The 23,930-nt window shown below is 38.3% G+C and overlaps 1 protein-coding gene across 1 annotated transcript in view; it reads right to left on the bottom strand.

Annotated features, from left to right (window-relative positions):
• HCN1 (hyperpolarization activated cyclic nucleotide gated potassium channel 1) overlaps positions 1 to 23,930 on the bottom strand; it is a gene marked incomplete at both ends in the record, with an annotated part of 194,068 nt that overhangs the window by 17,534 nt on the left and 152,604 nt on the right. The window contains one exon of the mRNA XM_079548805.1: positions 484 to 724. Within this exon, the coding sequence (XP_079404931.1) occupies positions 484 to 724 (241 nt within the window). The remainder of the gene's footprint in view (positions 1 to 483; positions 725 to 23,930) is intronic.

Here is a 23,930-nt window from a genome sequence, read left to right as displayed (position 1 = left end):
ATATACAGCTGTTGAATGGTTATCTACTCAGAGTTCAGTTTCTCAGTTTTTTTTTTTACTGGAAGGCTAATCAATACTGCATACAAAAAAATTTAGTGAAAAAGCCCTAATAACAGCATGAAATATTCTTGAAGGATGCCAAATATCTCATAATAATAATCGTCTTTAATCCCATCAAATTTTGAGCTCTTGCAGTTATTTTTAACTTTCAGAAGTGCATTTATGACTACAAATTTCTATCCCTTTTTAAAGAGATGCTCTTCATTTAAAATCTCTTAGAAAGGTTATTTCCTATCTTCAGTAACTACATCAGAAGCGTAAGCAGAGTGTGAATGTATTATTCAAAAATATTTTGCATACACTTCCCAGCAATTGGAATTGTCCAGGCAAAAGACATTCATACATCTCTATATGTCTCATATCTTAATATGTTTTATGCTAGTGCATTCATTTCGAAGGTACAGTTCATTTTTTCCTACTCACCTCCAAAGTAAGAGCCATCTGTCAGCTTCAGCTCTTTGTTGGATTTAGTGATAACACCAGCAACGCCATGCTGAATGAAATACATCTTTTTACCCACAGCACCTTCTCGGATAATATAATCACCAGGTTGGAACACCTCAAAACGCAGTTTGCTTAGCATGGCAGTCACAAAGTTTGGGTCTGCATTAGCAAAAAGAGGCATTGTAGCAACCAGCTTCCGACAATTGAAGTTGACGATCTCCTAAATAGACAAGAAACATTAGGGTAATGACGGTCAGCAAATACATACATTATAAATGGCACTGAAAAAAGACTATCTTGATCACACACACAAACATAAATTATGCAGTTATTAGACTTTTCTATTTCTCCTACTGCGCCTCATTTTTAATCTTTTCATTAGCTTTTCATCTCTTTCCAGCGAAGTGATGGGAACAATAAAGCAGTTCTGATTTGTACTAAAAAAGTTGTCTTCTTCCGGTGGGTTTCACATCTTATTTCCCTTGAATTTTAACAGGGAAAAATGGCAGAAAGATAAAGATTAGATAAGAATTACACAGAAAAGCTAACAAGAAGATTAGCTGCTGCAATAACTGTACTAAGTGATAAAGTTATGCAAGTGCAAAGTTTAGCCCTGTGTTTTCCAATGTTGTACCAGTAACGTCATTCTGATTTTAACAAGTCTATTGAAATATAAATGACCACTGTAATTAGCTGCAGGGCTAGCTGAAATCAGTAGAAAAATTTATTTCTCAGAATTTAATTCATCTTATAAACACAGAATTGTGCACTTCAAACAGATCCTTAAATTCAGAAAGCAGTACTGTTTTCCTAAAACTGCTACAGGTCTTAAGGCTGTTTCTCACCAAGAATATTTATCTTTCCAGAGCCAGGCAGTGTCAAAGCCTTTGCTAAAGTCTGGGTAGTCTACATCCACAGCCTCTCCCTCATCCCACTAGGTGGGTGACATGGTCATAGAAGGAGATGAGGTTTATCAGGCAGGATGTGCCCGTCACGAATCCACTCTGGCTGAGCCTGAACCTCTGTTGTTCTACATATGCTGTGTGATCACACTCAAGAAGATCTGCTTCAGTGATCTCCCCAGATATCAAGGGCAGGATGACAGGCCTGTAGATTCTCAGATCCTCCTTCCAATCCTTCTTTTAGATGGGCATCATATTAGCAAGCCTCCAGTTCTCTGAGACCTCACTGGTTGACTGGGACTTCTGATAAATAATGGAAATCAATGCGTCAGTCGCTTCTGCCAGCTCCGTTAGAACTCTCAGGTGGATCCCATCTGGCCCCGTGCACTCATGACAGTCCAAGTGGAGTAGCAGGTCACTAACTTCCTTCACTAGCTTCCTTCTGAATTGTGGGGAATTTATTTTGCTCCCCATCTCTGACTTCCAGGTCAGGGGGCAGAGTTCCCTGAGGAGAACCTGACAGTTATCTGATCATTAAAAACAGAATAAAGAAGGCATTGAGAATCTCAGCCTTTTCGTCATTGTCAGTAGTAATGTTAATGGCAAGTTGGAAATAGAAGCGTTTCTGAGCATGAATGAACACTGACTCTTAACAAAGAGCAGTACAGCAGTTTTCTTTAGCTTCTGTCTCAACAGCATCACATCTCTACGCTTAGATATATTCTAAATATGCCTTTTATATATACCCCTTAAAGTATACTTTGGGTAGCATAATAAATACTAAAAAGAGATTCCAGTTGACTGTCTTTCCAAGGAAAGAAGAAAAGCCTGTTCTCTTCATCTAAACAGGTAACAAAGAACCTTATTTCTCACAAAAACTTCAGCCACTGTTTCCCTGGAGAGGACAGGTTATTCTCTTCTCCCATTGCTCGCAGTCTGGTGGCATCATGTGTGGAGTCCCAGACTACTTTCTCTGCTCTCCCTGAGACTGCCTTGCTATCGTCTTGGCTGATGTCAGAAAGCTGGAAATAACCGTTACTTTTCTTGCTCTGCTCAGGGACTTTTCTGTAGATATGCCGCTTGTTTTCTATTTCTGAAAGTGAATAACTGTCTTGCATGTCTGGGAGGCAGGGAAAGGAAATTACTAAATGATGCAAAAATTGTCTTGAAATAATATTGAGGCTGATCAGTTAGCACAGAAGGGGCTTGGAAAGTGAAAAGTTCAACAGTCATCAGCAGAAAGAAAAACAGTATGAGGTGGAGCAGTATTAAGAAAGAGAATGAGAGGAACAGGAAGAAACACAAAGGACACAGAAGAAATAGAAAAAGAGGAGTCAGGAAGGTTGACTTTGAAAAAGAGATCAAGGAAGTGAAAAAGTGAGAGCTTGGGAACAGAGAGCCTAGGGAAAAAGCTGTCAAGCACAAAAGACTGAGAAGTGGGGCAGATAAAGTAAATAAAGTCCTTCACACAGCAAGGAGTGCACAGATCACAACCTTAGTCTTTGTCATTTTCAAGGATTTGTTTAGTAGAGTTCTGTGGGATAAGGCCCTAGAAGGAAGAGGGACCCAAAAAAGCTGACTAATATTCAAGGATCACCTTCTCCAAGTTCATGAGTCATGCATCCCAACAAAGCAGAAGTCAGACACAACAGTTCCAGGAGGCATGCATGAATGAACAAGGAGGTCCTGACCAAACTCAGATACAAATAGGATACCTAGAAAGGGTGGAAGCAAGGACAGGTAACCTGGAAGGAATTCAGAGACACTGCCAAGAAGATGGAAACAGGAAAGCATAGAATTCAATCTGGCCAATACATTAAGAGCAACAATACCTCAAATACCTCAGTGACAAAAATGAAGGCAAAGAAAATGTGGGCCCTCTCCTTAAACAAACAAGCAGGAGACCTGATTATCCAAGACAGTGGAAAAGCTGAGGTAATGAATGCTTCTGTGTCTCAATCTTTACCAGCAACTTTATGGACCTGCAAATTCCAGACATCAAGACAAGTGACTCCCATTTTGGGTGGAAAAGAAACAGATCAGGAGATACATTGGCCTTGACACTGCCTCTCATAAGATCTTCACAGAGAAACTGCTGAAACATAGGTTAGATGAGCAGACAGTGAGGTAGACTGAAAACTCACTGAATGGGTGGGTCCAGAGGAATGTATTCAATGGTGCAAAGTCTAGTTGGAGGCCAGTAACAACCAGCATACTGCAGGGGTCAGTAACACTTTCAGGTCTGTTTAACATCTTCATTAATGACCTAGACGAAGGAAGGGAGGTCACCCACGCTAAATTTGTGCATGACCTAAGAGTGGAAATAGTGACTGACTCACCAGAGGGCCATGCAGCCGTCTGGATGAAACTAGACTGACTGGAGAGATGGGCTGACAAAATCTCACTAAGTTCAACAAGGAGAAGTAAATAGTCCTGCTTCTGGGGTGGAAGCCTGAGGAACCAGTAGGGCTGGTTGTCACCCAGCTGGAAAGTACACTGTCAGAAAAAGACTTAAGAGTCTGGGCAGACACCAAGTTGAATGTGAGTCAGCAACGTGCCCTTGCTCCTAAGAAAGCTAATGATATTCTTGCCTGCATTAAGCACAGTACTGCCATTAGATCAACTGTGGTGATCCTTCTGCCCTATTCAGCATATTGAATAATCTATTTCTTGGTTTCCCAGCACAAGAGAGATGTGGACCTGGGCAACATGCTGTAGGTGTCCTGGCTTATGTGTGGGTGTTGGATCAGATGACCTCAAGAAGTTACTTCCAACCTTAATCATTCTGTGACTCAGTGACATATAGAAAAAAAGGGAAGTGATAAATAATGTATTTTCATAACTTTATGATACAATCACAGGGGAGAACTCACGACTACATGGGCCCTCTGTGCAGAGCCAGCAGAGTCCAACAGAAAAAGATTTCATTTCTTCTCAGCAAATAAAGCAAAACATCTTGTTGCAGGATATTCACTTTTGGAATCTCATTTCTTTTTATGGCTCCATCTCCTGCACACCTTTCTCTCTTGCTATATTGTCTATACCTATATATACCCATCTATACATACAGTTTATCTGTTCAGTTTGAGTTGCATAATGAAGGCATGAACAAAGCTACAAAACCTCCCTGCTGTGGTAATTTCAGCTATTACGTTCTAGTAATGCACTCGTTTTGTTGATTAGTTCTCTAAGAAAGTTTATGTTAAAGCACCAACTTTCCATGTTTAAGATGTTAGAAGGTGGAAAATTACTGAGGGAGAAAGAAATGTGTCATTTTTAAGTGCTTTGTTTTTCTTTAAAGTGTTCTTTTATTTAAATATGAGATCGTTCAGAACAAGTAAAATACATTTCTGTGAGTCTTAATCATAAGCAGTGCTGCAATTTCAGATTCTTGTATATCACTTCAAATATCATCTTAGGGGTAAAGAAACAGTAATGATTATGAAAGTACCTTATGTAATTCAGAAAGCTCTGGGAGAAAAAGTAATGTCTTTTAATTTTTATTTTTTTTTTTAAAGCCTAATTAAAAGTTGTCATTTTATGTGCAGATAAACATCTTTCTTTTTTTTTAACTCTTTTTTTGAGTTATTTCTTTGGAGTATGACTGGAACCAAATTATGATCCCCCATGTATCTTTATTAGAAGAAATAATATTTGTTCTTTTTTCTCACCTGCACACCAATAACAAATGGAAGCCTTGAGAGAGAATTAATAACATTTTATGTGTCTGAAGTGGCTAAAAGAAGGAGTGATTCAGACTCACATGGAATAAGTGTTTATCAAGGTCAAGTACTGGTCTAGTACCTGACTAGTATGCAAGGACTAAATCAGAGGTGTGGTGATCTGCTTTATATTAGGGATTAGCTAGCTGTCTCCACTGGCTCCTGCTGCTTGATGTTGTATTGGCCTTATTACTCATATTGGCTCTTCTGGCCATTTTTTTTTCAAACTGTCATTAAATCCTTAGACATTATCATTTTCATGAGTTCAGTATTTCTGGGCAATTGCTCCAACACATCTTGTCATGTCACACCTAAAGAAGCAGCTGTGAATAATGCCAATGGGTCACCCACTTCTCTGATGGCATTAGGCTTTTTCTCTCGGTGAGAAACTTTTGGATAGAAGAAGTGCTTTTAGTTAGACTGACTGGAAAAAGCTGTTAGTAGAAAAAAGAGGAAGTCCTAGAAAAATGTGTATGACTGATTGGTTGTTTTTTCCCCATACATCCAATTCAGCTAATAGATGACACTACTTCCGTCCACAAGCTGTGTTCTTCCTATGTAGAGGCCAACAAAGTGTGTTTATGGCTACACTTAGTTTCATTTGGTCAGTTCTATTAAAACAACAACAACAACAACAAACCTTAATTTTAACAATGCATGTTTGTTTGTTTGTTTGTTTGTTTTCCCTATGTCTTAATGCTCTGCTTTAAAAGGGTTTGGGGTATATCAACATGTGGAATATATGAGGGCCTCCCTGAAAGTAATGTCTCCAATTCTATTTTATTAGCACACAACACCAGAGGTGGTGTCAGTGGTATGGCAGTAGAGTCTGAACCTTACCACCAGTATTGCGTTACATGTTGTTGTTGTCAACAGACAGCAGAAGAAGGGCAGTCTGACAAACGCATTTGACACAGAAGTGTTTATGACGCAAAAGTCCATCACTGAATTTCTCCATGTGGAAAAAATTTCATCCATTAACATTCACTGATGCTTGCTGTGTTTTTATGGTTACCAAACAGAGGATATGAGTGAGCACAGTGAGGAGGTGGGTGGTATGTTTCTGCAGTTGCGACAACAACAGTAGTTCACCTCATGTACTGCTGATTTTGACAAGCACAGTATACAGGGTCTTGTTCACAGCTGGAGAAAATGCATTGCTACTGATGATGACTGTGTTGAAAAAATAGTGTTTTGTAGTGGAGAGTTTGCTCTATCAAGTAGTGTTACTGTGTTCTCCCTATCTGTTGAAGTTTCCATGGAAATAAATAGAAGCCATTAATTTTTGAGCAACATATGCGGTTCATTTGGGTTTTAAGTAGTCATATTCTGTATGTGTTCGTGATTGCAGTTAATTTTAACCTGTTGTTCAATTGCACTCAGCCTTGGCAGAAAGAAGGCATCTCACAGATATTAAGTACTCACAGGCTTTATGACAGCAGGCAATCAGGAGGACTAGGGTTAGCATCCCACTGGGGGAGTGACTACATTGTTAGTCACATAGATCAAAACTTGTTCAGTGCCAGAAAATATACATGTGGCAACAGGATGCAATATTCTTTATTTCTGGTACACCTGAAATGATTCAAATTGCTTTGATACATTGTGGTTAATCAACTAAACAGAGTGCTTCTCTGAAAAACAAATTTTACTCCAAAGCTTTTAGACATGTAAGAATGACTATGCAGAGCTTTACCTTTGAGTGGTTTTACCTTTTTTCACTTACATTTAAATCTAGCATTCTCTATAGGGAAAACACAGACCTAGGGCTTCATTTGTAGCCCATTTGATGTCTGGCACAAATTTTCTCTTTGTACACTATGCCAGATTTCTCTCTGTACCAGAACAATGGGCATTTTTAACACAGAGACTGCTTAAATTTCATGTTTAACCTTTGGATATCATCATTTATGTCTAGAACTGCACCGAGAGATGTAATTCTCTTTTCTTCAAGACTTTGGTGTTTTGCCACTCTGTAAATACAGCTGAATATTGGGGGTATGTAGGCTTTGGAAAACCTCTCTCTCTAGCTGCCGCAGCTTTACACTTTAGAAGCACAAGAATGCTCTGATTTGAGGTAACCTATGTGTTTGACCACAGACAATGCACAAAGCCTGACAAAAACTAAAGGGGAAAGACAATCTGCCTTGAAAATCAGTAGACAGTCTGTGTATTTACATTTTCAAAACCCTCAGGTCTCCAGGACCTCCACCATACCTGCACACTGGTTGCCCAGCTGCAGAAAATTTTCCAACCAGCTGTGAGATGTGCTAAGGCAGGGAGCAATAAACTTGCTTTACAGCCCATCTTTGAATGAAAGCCCTGCTTGGTTTCTGCCAGGACTGAGTTGAAGCAGGTGTACAGTTGTGTTTTTTTTTCTCTCTGGCTCCCTCCACCTCATTTTATGACAAGTCGTCCTTAAAAAGTGCATATGGTAGCTAGTATTGCTGTCTCCTAAGAGAAACCAATCTTTTTTATGTATTTTCAAGCAGCAGGGATATGGGTTGGATCAATTATGTTTTCTTGGCTTCTGTGGTTGAATGCTGGCTTTCTGTGTACTTTTATATCACTCCGATCTGATTTTTTAATTCAATTCCCTACATGCATTTTTTGTACTTCAGAATTATTATTGCACTAACTTAAAATGCAGATATGATGGCTCAACAAACCTCCAATAAGGTCTGTCTGGTGAAAGATATCCATCATTTTTCCAGCTTGTTAATTGATTTAACTGAGGTTAAGGGAGAGAGCAATTTCATGCATGTCATGCTTCTTTTCTCTAGATCTTCTATTATATTTAGAATATTTTAGAAGAGGAAAAAAAAAAGAAGGAAAAAAAGAGAAAAAAAAAGACACTATCCATCTTTTCATTCACTGAACAGTGTATCCATTCCAAAACTGTGCAACTTTTAAAGTTAATTTAGCTGTAATCTTCTTCAATGTTCTGAAATTTTCTATGTCTCATAATTTTGTTTTCCAGTTGGGAAAAGGATAAGAACTATCAAAATGAGCACAGACACAATGTTTTAAGACAAAGTGTAATCGTGAGATAGCCTGTCTAGTTTCAAAAGCTTGGGAAGTGCTGGTAACTCAGATAAGTTCTGTCAGGCCAGTTAGCCTGACCTCGGTGCCAGGGAAGGTTATGGAGCAGATTGTCTTGAGGGAGATCATGCGGCATGTGTGGGGTGACCGGGGGATCAGGCCTAGCCAGCATGGGTTCGTGAAGGGCAGGTCCTGCTTGACCAACCTGATCTCCTTCTATGATCTAGTGACCCGTCTGGTGGATGAGGGAAAGGCTGTTGATGTGGTCTACCTAGACTTCAGCAAAGCCTTTGACACTGTCTCCCACAGCATTCTCCTGCAGAAGCTGGCAGCCCGAGGCTTGGATGGGCACACTCTTGGCTGGGTAAGGAGCTGGCTGGAGGGCCGGGCACAGAGAGTGGTGGTGAATGGAGTCAAATCCAGCTGGCGACCGGTCGTGAGTGGTGTTCCGCAGGGGTCGGTGCTGGGGCCTGTCCTCTTCAATTGATGACCTCGATGAGGGCATCGAGTGCACCCTCAGTAAATTCGCAGATGACACCAAATTGGCTGGAAGTGTGGATCTGCCTGGGGGTAGCGAGGCCCTACAGAGGGACCTGGACAGGCTGGAGAGCTGGGCTGAAGCCAATGGGATGAGGAGGCTCAGGGGAGACCTCATTGCTCTCTATAACTTCCTGAAGGGAGGCTGTAGTGAGCTGGGGGTCGGCCTCTTCTCTCGTGTCATTAGTGATAGGACCAGAGGAAATGGTGTCAAGCTACGGCAGGGGAGATTCAGGCTGGACATTCGGAAGTATTACTTTTCAGAAAGGGTGGTCAGGCACTGGAATGGACTGCCCAGGGAGGTGGTGGAGTCACCGAGCCTGGGGGTGTTCAAGGAAAGGCTGGATGTTGTGTTGAGGGACATGGTTTAGTGGGAGCTATTGAGAATAGGTGAACGGTTGGACTGGATGATCTTTTAGGTCTTTTCCAACCTTGGTGATTCTATGATTCTAAGTTTGAGCCAGTTAACCAGTCTCTAGTTCTTGAAGGCCTTCCCTCTCCATATGTAGTGCTAGAAGTGACTACTACAGAAAAAAATCCTGAAGAATATCACTGCTAGTTTGTTCCAGAAGGTAATATAGAATTTATGTATGGTAGCAGCAGTTGCTATAGATTCTGTTTCCTTTTATTAATTGTATAAATAAACTGCAATTTACAAAATTTATTTAACAACCAGTATTTCAGATTGTATTCAAGAGCAGCAAAATATCTTAACTTTCCTTTGTGTCTGGGTGTTGTACTAATAATGTAGTATTTACCAAATAATATCTTGGGTAGGAGGCACGTAAGACTGATGTCTTGGTTTAGTAAAGCGTTTTAAATTTGAAGTTGTTCAATTATGAGTCTACAGACTTTAACGTATGCATTGTCAATTTGTGGCAGGAAGGAGAACTGCAAGAAATGTAAGATTTGTAAAATCCTACCAGTATCTGCCTGTATCAGAAACTTGTGTTAGTCCATTGAAAAGTGGTGTAAATTAGTCATTATGAAGCAAACCTCATATTTTTCTAAAACAACAATTAAGGAACAGTAATGTTGGTTTTGTTAATAATCACATTTCTCTTCCTAGTCTGCTTGCTCACAGGTTAACAAATAGCATTGCTTTTCCACCGTCTCCCTAGCTTCCAGTCCTTCTTGTGATAGTGTGATGATTCTGAAAACCATATTCATCCTTCTGCATTTGTTCTGAACTACTGTGGTACCACTTGCTAACACCAATCAATCTGTGATTGACCTTGTACATGATCTGTGTGGCAGCTACTATTTTTTCCTACTACATCCTTCCAGAAACAACCTCAGATCTTACTTACAGTTCTTTAGAATAAAGTGTACTTCTTATATGCACCAAATGAAATATTACCTGACAGCCAGAAAGAAATTATTTTGTTTTTGAAAAGTTCTGGAAAGGGTGTTGCTATTCTCACAACAGTGCTTGATCCATGTGATTGAAAGCAGAGTAGTTGTGTACAACAGAAAACCGTAAAAAAATACCCAAACAAACGGAGAGAGGAAGAGAGTGGAATTTCACAAAGTCATGTAGAGCTACACTTGTATTTGCATCACTTACTACGTAGAATGTGTTGATGTGGGTGCTTTGTTGTATAAAATATTTGTTGAATGCAGAACATGTGATGTGGCTGAACAAGACTACTTATCTCACTGAAGCAAGAAGGCCCATGCAGAAAATAACTTACGGATGAAAACAGAGGAAAAACTGTGAAGCTAGCAGAGAACTGCCTGAGGACTAGCACAAACTACTGAAACAAAGAACTTGGTGGGAGAAAAAACTCAACATGCCTTAGGAGAAACAGAAAGCTACATCCTGGAGATAAATTTGTGCGTTGACTATTTCTGATTTGCACTTGTTTAGCGAAGTGCAGAATTCAATGCTAAGAATAGCTCCCCTGAGAATTTATTCTAAGTGCTGCATCAGGCAAGAAATTTCTTCTGCCATTCTATCCCTTCCTCCTTGTCCTTTCATTTCTCCTCTTGTCTCCTGTATCTCACAGCCCAAATGCCCAAGACAACTGACTCATCCACTAGCTGCTTCTCAAGTGTGCTTTACCCACACTCTCTTTGTATCATCTAGCTGACATAGTTAACAACAAAAGCCAGGAAAACGGTTATTTAACTATCAGCAGCAGTGGTTTGTAGGCCATGTTATTTTGAACCTCTCCAGGAGCTCTGGATCGGAAATACTGTTATCTTGTTAATTGCTAGGCTAACAGTTACTCCTTATTATGAATTAAAAGAACCACTCTGTAAAATTATTAAGTTGCTTAAATTAAATTTACTGTTTATACTGGATAAATACTAGTTAGTTGAGCTTGAAATACTGTTTAGAGTTTTTATGCACATTTCTCTTTGCATTTCATTGGTAACTACTCAGTAGAGACTTGTTGTATATACAGTATAAACGAACTCCTGTGTTTGACTCATAAAGCATTGCTATGCTATCTACGTTAGCATCTTGAAGTGGGGAAGAAGAGCATTTGCAAACAGTGAGATTTATTCTGATTTCTTAGACAAATGTGTGATAGAACCCTGAATGCCTGTGTGTAATGCTAGAATATTTACATTGTCAACTGTGTATGCACACATATATTTAACAGAAAGATATAAAGAGACAGATAAGGAGGATGCCCAATCCCTTTCTATTTCTGAATCAGCCATCGTCACTGCTCTATTATTTTAAGAGAGACGAGCTAATTATAAGGCCATTTAAATTTGCCTTCTAAATGAAACCACTGCAAAGGGTGCTGTAGCAGGATCAAGCACAGCGGCTCAGTGTTGTTACGCTATGACAAGCATGTGACAAAAGTGTAAGGAGCTCATGACCCATATTCAGGCCACTGGGCTGGAGTTCAAGCCACATAGAAAGATACTGAGAGCAGAGACTCTGGAGCTCAGTTTTGCAGTGAATCATGAGGATGCTGCTCAGTTACAAATGAAAAAAGTGAGACATGGAGAAATGGCTACAGAAGCGATAGCATCAGATGGCAAAAATGAAAATGAAATCTCTGGGAGTAACTCAGTAGAGTGACAGCCAGACAGCCCTGACGATAGAATTTTCTTGAGAGTACCACTTTAGCTAACAGTGTTAGCTGCAGGGAAAAGAGATACATAAATGGCATAGGAGGTGTAAAGAATGCAAGAAATTCTGAGGAGTGCAAACAGGAAGCAAGAACAACCTCAACAGCAGATCATGCTGGGGAAAGAGAAGGCAAATTGGCAGGAGTGGACTAGTTCATATGCATTAGTAATTACGGCTATAGTAAAAGTCGTTCATCAGTGTCTATAAACACAGGCCAATATTTGAGCCATTCACTCCAGTTACATAACATAAGCAAGATAAAAGAGAGTGCATGGTATCAGAGAAGCAAAGAAAGAATCACATTAGAGCTAGGAGCCAAATCACAATCTAGACTTGACAGATCAAGGGCACATGGGACATCCTCTGCATTTGCAAATCCTGAAAATATTTACTCTGAGGAGCATATAAAAGAAGTACCTGTGTAAATAAGGCATCCAAAAAGTGAAGGGAGATACCTGTAGCCTTCCACCTTCCACGTTTACTAAGTGTGCTGTGTTTGCTCTCTGACTGCAGTCACTAAGGCCTTGAATATTTCTGCCTGTGCTTTCTTTCTAGGATTAGGCATGCAACAGAAGTGAGGAAGCCTGATGACTGCGGGGTTTCCAGGAGCTGCCATCAGCATCTGTGCATGAGACTTGGCAGGCACAGGAAGCAGGGGGGCATACCATGGTGCACCGTTTACATCAGTTAAATATTCTTAAAAAAACAAAACAAAACAAAACAAAAAAAAAAAACACAAAAAACCCAATTACAGTTTATCTGCTTGCTGAAAACGTTACATTTGTTTAGCTGTTTAACCATTAAAGGTATTTCAGGCATTACTCACTTTATGAATTAAATGCAGACTCAGGATTATTTCCATGAGGAATATGTTCCTATAATTTATTCAGAAAAATTTTCAAATTATCTTAAAACTATATATTAATCTTTTATGAATAAATTAATCTATATTGACTTTATATCATAGGAGAGTCTTTAAAAGCCTTGTCATTACAGTTCACGGTAAAGTAATATAACCATAGACTGAAGGCGTAGGATAGATGTGCTGAGACATACTGTAACAGTGAGAAACATAATCAGATTTTTATATAGTACTTCTCTCTTACATGCATTTCGGACACTGGGTTGCACATATATGCCTGAAAGTGTATGTATGCATTATATATTCCACATACATGTCTACACAGGCTTATTTATATGTGCACATACATGCATATGTGTGTCTTCAATGTAAAAACAGCCAAATTTTAACTCCGTAATGTGTCTTATTAGAAATACGTTTGAAATTAATTTCAATCAAGTATTCAGTGGTTAACATAATTTGCGTGCTTGTAAAATTGAGTTATAATCTACAAGCAAAAGGTGAAAGAAGATTCGGCTCCCAGTTCCAATTATGTTCTTTGGAAATGAAATGTCCTTATGTTCTATATTCTGCAAGGGCACATGATCTGTATCTATTTTCAGCTAACATCTCCTCACATGGTGGCCTAAAAATAGGGCAGCTTTGAGCTTTAAATAATGGCTCAGGAAGGGTATTAACCTCTTTCTCACATTCTAAGTTTGTCACATTGCTATAAGTGTCAATATTTTGGAGAAGGTTTCTTGTGTTGGAGAATGACGAAGCAAACTACATACATGCCAGCTCTGTTCAGCAGCATTAGAGATGTCATAGCCTCTTAATTCTTTTCAAGGTCTGTTATATATTAAGCTATCTACACATAATATCAACAGCAATTCTCTTCCTCTCTGTAGGGCATTTATTTTGTGCCAGCTGCTAAAAATGATGAGATAGTTTATATCTAGCTCTTACTGATGGGAGTCATTCTATTTTTGGTGAAATATGGATGATCATGAAAAGTACTATTTTCATAAATAAGTGAGTATAAAATGTGTAGCAATGAGAGGTACAGTAAGTAGCTCGACTTTTCTTTTGCAGACGCTGGATGCATGTACAAGCCAGTGTATTTTCCAAACAACCTGCTGTCCAACTACCACAGCATAATGCTCTCATCAGGAACACTTTTCAAATAATTCTAAATAGTTGCATTCTTTCTCTCTCTCGCTCTCTCTCTCTCTCACACACACACAGAGAATCAGACAGAATAGCCCAGGTTGGAAGGGACCTCAAGGATCATGAATCTCCAACCCCCCTGCCACAGGTAGGGCCACCAGACTCCCCATTTAATTCTAGACCAGGCTGCCCAGGACCCATCCAACCTGGCCTTGAGCACCTCTAGGATGGGGCATCCACAACCTCTCTTCTGGCAGCCTTAGCACCTCACCACTCTTTCTGTAAGGAATTTCCCCTTGACATTCAACCTAAATCTTCCCTCCCTCAACTTAAAACCATTTCTTGTCCTGCAGTTATCATTCCTTTCAAAGAGTTGAAAATGAGCTCTCTCTTTTTTTAATACAGATTCCTCTTTGCTTCCTGATTTTCAATTCTTCACTATTTCAGTATTCCCTACTATGAGTTAAATTTATTTTAAGTACATATAAATGACATTCACAAGACCACAGAAATAAGTATTAAATAACTTTCAGTTGCACAAATAGATAATAACTGGCTGAATGAGCCCAGGCTGAAATGAAAACTGTTCATTACAAAGAATGCATCTTGTTTTTATATACATAAGCACATAGGTACTTTTTTATCTACAGAATTATTTAGCCTTCTATCAAGGTGCAGCGTATTGTTTCTAGTATACTGCAATGATCAGAGTGCACAAACACAGTGATCAACTCTAAGACATGCAACTGTATGAGCTTTAGGCACTTTATTAATATCTTCTCAACCAACTTCTGAGTTTTCATTTTTCACAAATGGGAGAAATGAAATATGGATTTATTCTTGAGAAAATTAACAAAAATAGGAGATGAAAATGTTAGGGAAAATTCTTGTAAGTAAGTGCTGCTAAGGCTGGTTTTGGATCCAGCCTCTAAGCTTTCCTCCTAAAAGATGAAAACAGTATCTAAAAATCATTACCTTGAACTCAGCCAAGGAACTACTGGGAAGTATGCATTGGTACTCAGAGTACATGAACTGGAGTCTCTGCAGCAGCTTTTAACTCCACTCACCCCCAACAATCTTATATCTCAGTAATTTAAGTGAGGAAGATTCTTGTTGATCAGTAAAAACACCTAAGTTCCTTCAGTATTTGACACTTCAAATTAAATTCAAAACCTTCTGCATACATATCTACACTTTATCTCATTATCTGCCTACTTATGTGCCATTTCAAGCACTAATACAGGACACAGACCACCCTGTTGAAAAGCAAAGATGTATCACAGAATCATAGAATCACAAGGTTGGAAAGGACTTGCAAGATCATCTAGTCCAACCATCTTCTCATGACCATTGCTACCACAAACTAAACCATATCTCACAGCTCCTCATTCAGACACCACTTGAACACTGCCAGGGACAGTGATTCCACCACGTCCCTGGGCAGCCATTCCAGTGCCTGACCACTCTTTGAGAGAAAAAGTTTTTCCTTAAGTCCAACCTAAACCTCCTCTGGTACAACTTGCAGCCATTTCCCCGTGTCCTGCTCATTGCCTGGGAGAAGAGGCCAAACCCCTCCTCACCACATCCTCCCTTCAGGAAGTTGCAGAGTGCAGTGAGGTCTCCCCTGAGCCTCCTCTTCTCCAGACTGAACAATCCCAGATCCCTCAGCCGCTCCTCATAAGATTTGTGCTCCAGACCCCTCACCAGTTTTGTTGCCCTTCTCTGCACACACTCCAGGGCCTCAAAGTCTTTCCTGTAGTGAGGGGCCCAAAACTGAACACAGTTCTCGAGGTGCAGCCTCACCAGTGCTGAGTACAGGGGATGATCACCTCCCTGCTCCTGCTGGCCACACTATGTACTATCAGAGGTGCAGGTTATCAGTAAACAAAACTTTTTTTTTGAAAACTCTATTTCCATGCGATATCCCTTAAAGGCTCTTCATCAACTAGGGCTGTATTACACTTACATGGAGAAGTTTGCAGATGAGGAAAACCTACTCCGTCAGGTAGGAAAACTTCCAGGAAAAAAAAAAATCAATCAGCATTTCACCGTTAGCTTTACTGTAAGACAGTTTTTGGAGGAAAAAATTATAAGGATTTACGTGTATATCAGGTAAAAGCATGTGTCCAAAACTGCAGTTGAGAAAAGTTTTATGCAGGTTTCAGAAAAATATTTTTTTCTTTTGGTTTGAAATTTTTTTTTCAGTGGTACTAGGAAAACAACAAAATAATGATCCAAGCATTGCTGTGATATGTAGAGTTCTAACCAGCCTATTTCTCACAGCTTTAACAAGATTCACCTTCTTATACAACAGTGCACCAACTGGAAAATAAGTCAAAACATGTGCACGCACAACAGATTTTAAGCTCTGTAGTTTTTTGTTTTCACTGTCTTGCCTTTGAGATACCATGCTTTTAAAAGGCATCTCCAAGTGTACAAAAGGGAAATGCCATGTACCCTTCTGCATGCTGTTACTACTATTCCAAGTGTGCAACTGAATGACAGAGTGCATAAAAATAGGCATGTGCATCTGCTTTAGCATCTGGCAGCTCACGACACATTCATCATCTCTTGCTGGTGAGATACAACACTAATTGGTATTTGTACAACTTCAGTGTACACTGGTACATTTGAACATGTTGATTCAACACAGAAACATTTGTGTGGCCCTCAGAACAATTTAACCAATTCAAAAAAATATAAATGCTTCAAAAGACTTTAGCCTGCTTCTGGATCCATAATTTAAATTCACAGGGAAAAATGAAGAAAAAATGTTCTTTTTTCACCATTACCAAGAGAGAGAATTATGGGAAAGGGAGGAGGGGACATCCGTGTTGTGCCTCCTTGCCTGCGCTGCAGTTCTGACATGGATCAGAACTGCATCCTGCCCTCTGCTTCCTTTGCCTATGCTCTCCCTGTACAAGGACTAAGAAATTTCACTTCAGAACTCCATGAGAAGAAAAATGGAGAACCTGTCAGGTAGCAGTAGCACATTGTACCAGATGGCATCCCTGAAGCTAGATCCCCCATATCCTAATCTTGAATTAAAACAGACCACAACGTTTATAACCCTGGATAAAATTATTTTTTTTCTTTTTTTTTTTTCTTTTTTTTTCATTTATTCTCTAGATGGCTCGGAGGAACTTTCTTAACTTCTACTGATTTAACATAAAAGGACTTCTGGACATTATTAAAGGATTGAAGAAAAAGATCATTTGGTTTAGCTAACCGATCTGAAACTTAATAAAACCTATTAGAGAGAGCACCAGCCAAACCCAAGCAATCACAGTGTTAAAAAACTTACGTACAGAAAACTAACTCAGAAGTCGTCAGAAGTACTTTGCTACTATTTTTACCATCCTAAAAATTAGCAGCTCCATTTATAATTGCAAGAGCATAGTCAGATCTAATAGGAATGAACATACTGTGGTAAGCACTGTCTGATGTGCCTTAACTTTAACTGCCTTTTAGCAGAAGCCACATGAGGAAAAAGAAAAAAGCCTATTTCTTTCAATCCTCGCCTTAGTACCACTCAAGTATCAACAAAACAATCCTTCAGTCCACTAAAAACTGAGACAGAACAGACACTTGGAAGTGTGATCTTGGACTCAAGTCAGGCAATGGTGCAGAATTCTCCTCTGTGGGACAGCACTGCTATTGCATTAGCTGCTGTTCTCTCAGTGAACTGGACAGGGTTCTGGGGAAAGCCTTCCTGCTTCTGCTGTTCAGATCCTTGAAAAGCAGTCCAGGCAAGAGCAAGTACAGACTGGACTTACACTTCTGTAGCTGGCTTTGAGAGTATTCAGTTTGCATCCAAATAGTCTGGTACTTTTCTCAAAAGACATCTTTTAACACTTTTAACAAGAAAACAACGGCACTAAGATTTCGGATTTGATTTAACTTAGTATTTTAGAAGAGCTCATGAAAGAACTGTCATGTCTGAAATATTTATTGAACGGTTATTACAAAATAATATCGTAGATGCAGTAACAAGTCTGTTGAAAATCGTAATTACTGAGAGCTGTCAGTGTATTATTATCTGTATTATTGGAAGCAGTTATATCTTGAACTTGCCAAAGCATGTCGCAGCTCAAGATGGATTTGCTAACAAAGACATTAAACACAGAAGGGACTCTGATAAAAGTTTTTGGAATACGTGCTGCAGTGATGAAAGTGGTTGGTAATTCGAAAGCTGTGTCTCACCTACACCATGGACACCGTGTATGAGCATGTATCAAGGAGCAAACATACTCCCCACAATGCAGGAAATAATTTTAGCTTCATTTTCTCAGATTCCTAGGAATCAAATTTGAGACTGCAAACAGAGTGTTTCTGTGTCATACCTGGTAGTGCAGAGTATCCTAAAGCACAGTAAAATCCAGTCACCTGGTGACCGTGGGCCAATTTCCAACATAAACCCTGCCTATTTATTACTGTTCTCAAATTTATATCTTAGTAACATTCCTTTCAAAGAGACTTTTAGAGCTCTGCTTAAGCCTGCTCTGCAGAACTGGTCATCATCTGGGAATACGTTAAACAGATATATGAAAAATAGCAATGCTTTTCTTTTTTTTTTTTCTTCAGAATTTGTCAAATAAGTATCGCTCCAGTATACCAGTACACTAGCATTTATTCGGGAAGACTGATGTGTTGCATAATTCATGCATGATTTCAGTACACCAGAGGTTATGTTGAACTGAGGTTATGTTTTATCCATGACTATGTGGAAAAGCTCTTTAATGCACTAGATAAAGAGGTATTCACTCTTTCCACGAAACTATATAAAGAGATACTTAAATGAGTTCCTGTATGACTACATCTATAATTCTGATGCATTTTCTCTACTTCCCCTCCTAAGCTTCTACCAAGGTCTAGTGTATATAAAAATACATAAAATGCAATCCATTACAATGAAATTATTACTTCTTTTATGACCCTAAAAGCATGGACATTGGTTGTTACTGAAGTGAAATATCTGTAATTTGCAGTAACTTAATACTGATATTTAATATTGATTTTGTTACTTTAATGTTTTTTAATAAACTCATTTTATTTTTTACTATTATGTTAATTTTCAATGGCATATATCCAAAAATCATAATGACTACATTATTAAAAAGGATTAAAGCTTACCATGCTCAAATTACATCACATTTCAGCCTCATATTAACTTTGGAGTTGTTTCTTCATTGTTCATAGAAGCGCAGCACAGTCCAAACAGGAATATAATATTTTGTGATTTCTAAAGACCAGTATGAAATAGAACAAAAAAATACTACAAGAGGAAGTAAGTTCTAATGGGGAAAAGGAGAAAGTTAGCTGAGAAGAACAGTGAACTTACTGAATTGATAATTTTTTGAATTCATTTTGAAAGTCCAAATATTTTCCCTACAAATATACTTAATTTGTCAAGATGTAAAAAACAAATCTCTTTTTAGTAAGCTTTCATTTTAGTTACTGTTACGAAAGTATAAATCCAGCAACAGAAGCTTTCCCTTATTCTGTTATGAATGCACCTCCCTTACAAGAAATGTTACTAAATGCTGCAACCTCTACCATTCTACCAGATCCATTAGGTGCCATTAACTTACTTATGCTCACTATCCTTATGGGAAAACAAGAGCCAAGAACTTCATCCAGTTCTGCTCACGTTCAGAAAGGGCACTGTCTAAAAATGAAGAAGCTTGTAAAAAGGAAACTAAAAAGAGCTTCATAAGGGCTGGTAGGAGATTACTAATGGAGTGCAAAATTAAGTGAAATAAGTCAGCAAATACATAAAGTAATGTATCCATTACCTCTTGCCTCTAACAATTATAATAGAAAAATGTAAACCCAGTAGTTGGCAGTGATTTAAAAAGAACATTAATGTTTGGAATTTTAGGAAAAGAATAATTAATATTATTAAAATATCAGCATGCTGGGTGCAGATCTGGTACAGTAGAGCTGGGAAAAAATATCAGGGAATGGCAACAAAGATGGTCATGGAGGTGAGCTGGCTTTTATGCAAAAATAATTAAGAATAGAGCACTATATCCTCAAAAAAATACAATTCAATAATGTTACCATAAAAGTTTATGCAATCATGACTAGCATACAAAGACTGAACAGGAATTGTCTATATCCTCACTTTCTTTTTTTGAGGCCATCTAAATCTAATAAACAGTGGGAGCCGTATTCAAACCCAAGAAAAAGAAGGTACAGGTCTGTGTTCCTTGTCAAAAGATGTTGCGTTTACAGAAAGATTACACAGGTTCAAGAGGAATGTAAGTAAATAATTGGAAGATATATCAATTAAGGATTACTCAATAGACAAATCACATCACTTGCAGAGTATCCTCTGAATTTGAAAAAGCTGGAGTCTAGGAGAGCCTTCAAGGGAAATACCATAGTCACCCTGTCCTTTGCTGTTCTCTGGGTATCCTCTTACAGGCACTGCTGGAGAGGCTGGAGGCTTAGGCAGAACCCACAGCTGAGCCACTTCGGCTATTCTTAAATTTTTTTCTTTGATGAAACTTCTTATGTTTGTCTTTTAATTTTTGTAATTCCGCTGTCATTTTTGAAGAGATTTCTCTTAGCTCTGTGTTGCTGGATTTTTTTTTTCCTATTTTTGTTGTTGTTGTTTTGTTGTTTGGTTATTGTTTGCTTGACTGTACCATCTCTTTTTTATGTTGTGACACTTATAAAGACTCCATTTAAATTTAAATACCTTACCATACCAGATGATTTTCAAACATGTATCTGAATTAAAAGAACATGAACTACAGAAAACTTCACATCTCTACATGCTGAAGGACCAGAGCCAATATGTGTAAAAGGAAAACATGCTAATTGCAGCCTCTTGCTAATTACTGCCTTGAAAAATAAGGGAAGGAGATAGTTAACTGCAAATGTTTTCAAAGATGGAAGGTATCTTGTAAGACAACAACTGTTTGAAGACAAAGCTTTTTTTTAAACTGATTGACTATATTTTCTCTGCAATGAAACTAGGATGTGTGTGGGGGGTTGCATATACAGGGGGAGCTCGATGATCAGCTCAGATGTAATACAGAACTTCTACATAGCTGCAATAGGTTCAATGAACCCGCATGATCTGGAAGAGTCTTTCCACCTCTATAAAAAATGTAACTGCTGAGAGTTTCCCTACTATTTGATTCCCAGGAAGGCTGGACAGTTACTATCAGATAACTCTCTCTGTGAAAAAGGAGATAAGCTTTTCAGTAGGAGTGAAATTCCTCACTTTTCCTCGAAGAACGCCTTTCCTTATAAGCACACAGCAGCACACTACATATGGCTATGTATGGTTAATACAGTTGGAATATGTGGAGTTAAGGATATCCAGTTAGTATGCTCAAATCACATAACTCAACCAAGGAGAAGTTCAGGTTTGTTAGTCCCACATTCTGATACATATCTAACTTTTAATCCATTGAACTTAATATCTTTGTTAAAACAAGCATGTCCTTAAATTATAAAGGTCAGCTGCCACTTGGTTTTTACCAGGCACTTTACTCAGATATGATGCACTTAGGGAGCACTGGAAAAAAAAAAAAACAGAACTGTTCAGGATTCTTTTTTTCTTTCTTTCTTTTCTGCTACCCAACAAAGTTCACCATACACAAATATGAAGCAAAACTTTTAAAAACTTTTTTAATGCACTATTTTGTGTGGCTTCTTTTCTGCATACTCTAAGAGAACAAAACATGGTTTCAGTATAGTGTCCTAAGTTACTTTCATCATGCTGCATATGCACAATTCTTAATGCTTAATGCTTAATGCTTAATTCTTGCCCTACACTAAATATAGGGTACAGTAAAATACAGAAGTCATTAAAAAATTCTTTCAATTATGCAACTGTACTACTGCCTGCACATTATGGCCTTGTACAGTTACTGGCAATGGTATATCCTGTCCAAAAAAAAAAAAAAAAGTTGTGTTGTACTTTTAAAAGGGTCTAATTTATTATCCATTGGTGTAACTGAAAAGTCACTATTTGCCTTATAAAACTGTGCATACTGAAGTGGTAGCTAACACTGAATTTAAAACAGCTAAAATAAGCACACATCCAAGTGGCATTTTCAGGGCACAGTGCTAGAGTTACTGCTAGAATTGAGAGAGATGCGTTGGAAAACCTGCTCTCTCACTGCCACCATCAAATTCTTATGTTTTTGTTTCGTTTTGCTTTGTTTTTTTTTATTTCTGGTGACATATTTTTCTGGAAATTACTATGTTGCCATTAGTACAGTGTGCAACTTGATTGTAATCCTTGATGAATGCACTATACTAATAAATACATTTTTCTGAGATAATAAATAGAACAAAGAAATCATCCTAAGTACTGCATGACTGTACAGCAAAACCAGAAACCACGCCTTCAGTGAAATTCCACTCTTAACGTTTTTAGTCACTCATTAATTTTTGAACATTTTTATGCCTGATCTCTCCCTAGAAGTGCTTTTTAGTTTTGTTTATGATTGAATAAATTTGTCATGCTTCTCTTGAGCGGTAAGAAAATTTTTAAAAAGGAAGGAATGAGGAAACAGGAGACAGGGAAGTGGGAAATAAGGAAATAAAAATGGGATTGATGTAAGGAGGAAATGAGAAAGCTAATTAGGGTGCTGCAATACAAAATTGTTCTTAGTACCAGAAGACTTGGAACTAGAAAGGTATTATGCTTCATTTATGGATAATTTTTTTCCTTTAAAACATACAATGTTTCTGATGTCAATGACTGATGAGTTTGTATATGCACTCAATTTTTCAAAAGAACGTAAACTCCATACTAGCTAAAATTTTTATTTTGCCCATCACTGTAGTATAGAGATAATTTACAGACTTCTCCTGTCCTACAAGGTAGATTTTTATAGTGCATTTTCCTGTTGACATTTCCAAATATACCAAGGGTAGCCTCAGGGTAGATGGGCAAAGGAAGTTTAGAAACCAGAGACCTCCACCTGCCCTCCAAACTGCTTACAAATCCACAGCAAGAGAGGCTACACGTATGTTAGGGAATTAGCTGAGCACTGGAATTCAGTAATCTATACTGCCTAACTGTTAGAAAAATTGTTGTTCTGGTACTGACTTGAATCATCTAGCATTTATCCAGCAGTCTTGAGTACAGTCTACCATTCTCAGCAGGTAGTTTCTCAGGATGGAGGTTGCTATCAGGCTTTAGTAACACTGGCACGGCCAAACTGTGCCAACAGGCTTTAGAAACCCAAGAGCAGGAATGGATGGTATTGTTTCTTACAATTTGAATACCCCATCTATTTTAAATATGGAACTTGACTAATGTTTAATAGGAATTGCATAACATGTTTTGACATGTTCTCACTGCGAACAGTTGGACTCGATGGAATAGACAAACCATCACAGACCTACGTTCTTCTTAATCCACTAAAGACGTTAGAAAGGAATAAACACATATCTTTCAAAGATTATGGATATCCTACTGTGCTCTGACGGGAGTTAAAATTACATATGTTGTCCTTCGCTCTGTATGGAGTTTTATATGCCCATTACCAGCAGCATTTCTACCTTGGCAGAGCATAGTAAAATGTACAATTTGGTATTACAGGTTTCTCCACAGACTACTTATCCTTTATTATCCTCATATTTTTTTTTCTCTTCTTTTTTCAGTCTCTATGCTTTTTTCTCTCTGAGTATTTCAATTATTTTTTTCCTCCTCTTTTTAGTAGAAGATTTCAGCAGATTGATAATACAAACATCCTTGCATAGGTCAGCCATGAACACCATCCAATTGAAGATAGTCATTTGTATGTTCTGAGTAAGAAGCATGTAAGAAGCATGTTCTGATTAAGAAGCATCCCAAGCATGTCACCGAAGAAAATTTCAAGTGCTTACACATGTAAAATACAATACAATTTTTTTAAAAAACAAAACCATTCTAGAAACTTGGGTTTAAAAATATAAGAACTTTTTTCATGGCTTGTACTTCAGATTTGAACTGTCTTATCTGGCAGTAAAGACAGGAAGTAAAAACCATCTTAACCAAGGATACTACTTCTACTTTACAGCTTTACTGATGGCTTTCAGAGGTTTCACCAACATAGATTGCCTGTTAGTAACTAGGGAGCAGGTAATGTCTTTCACTCCAAACC

This window comes from Tetrao urogallus (genome assembly GCF_951394365.1).
Source record: "Tetrao urogallus genome assembly, chromosome: Z".
Lineage (NCBI taxonomy): Eukaryota > Metazoa > Chordata > Aves > Galliformes > Phasianidae > Tetrao > Tetrao urogallus.
The sequence above is the reverse complement of the archived record's forward strand: the minus strand, read 5'-3'. Positions and strand labels throughout refer to the sequence as shown.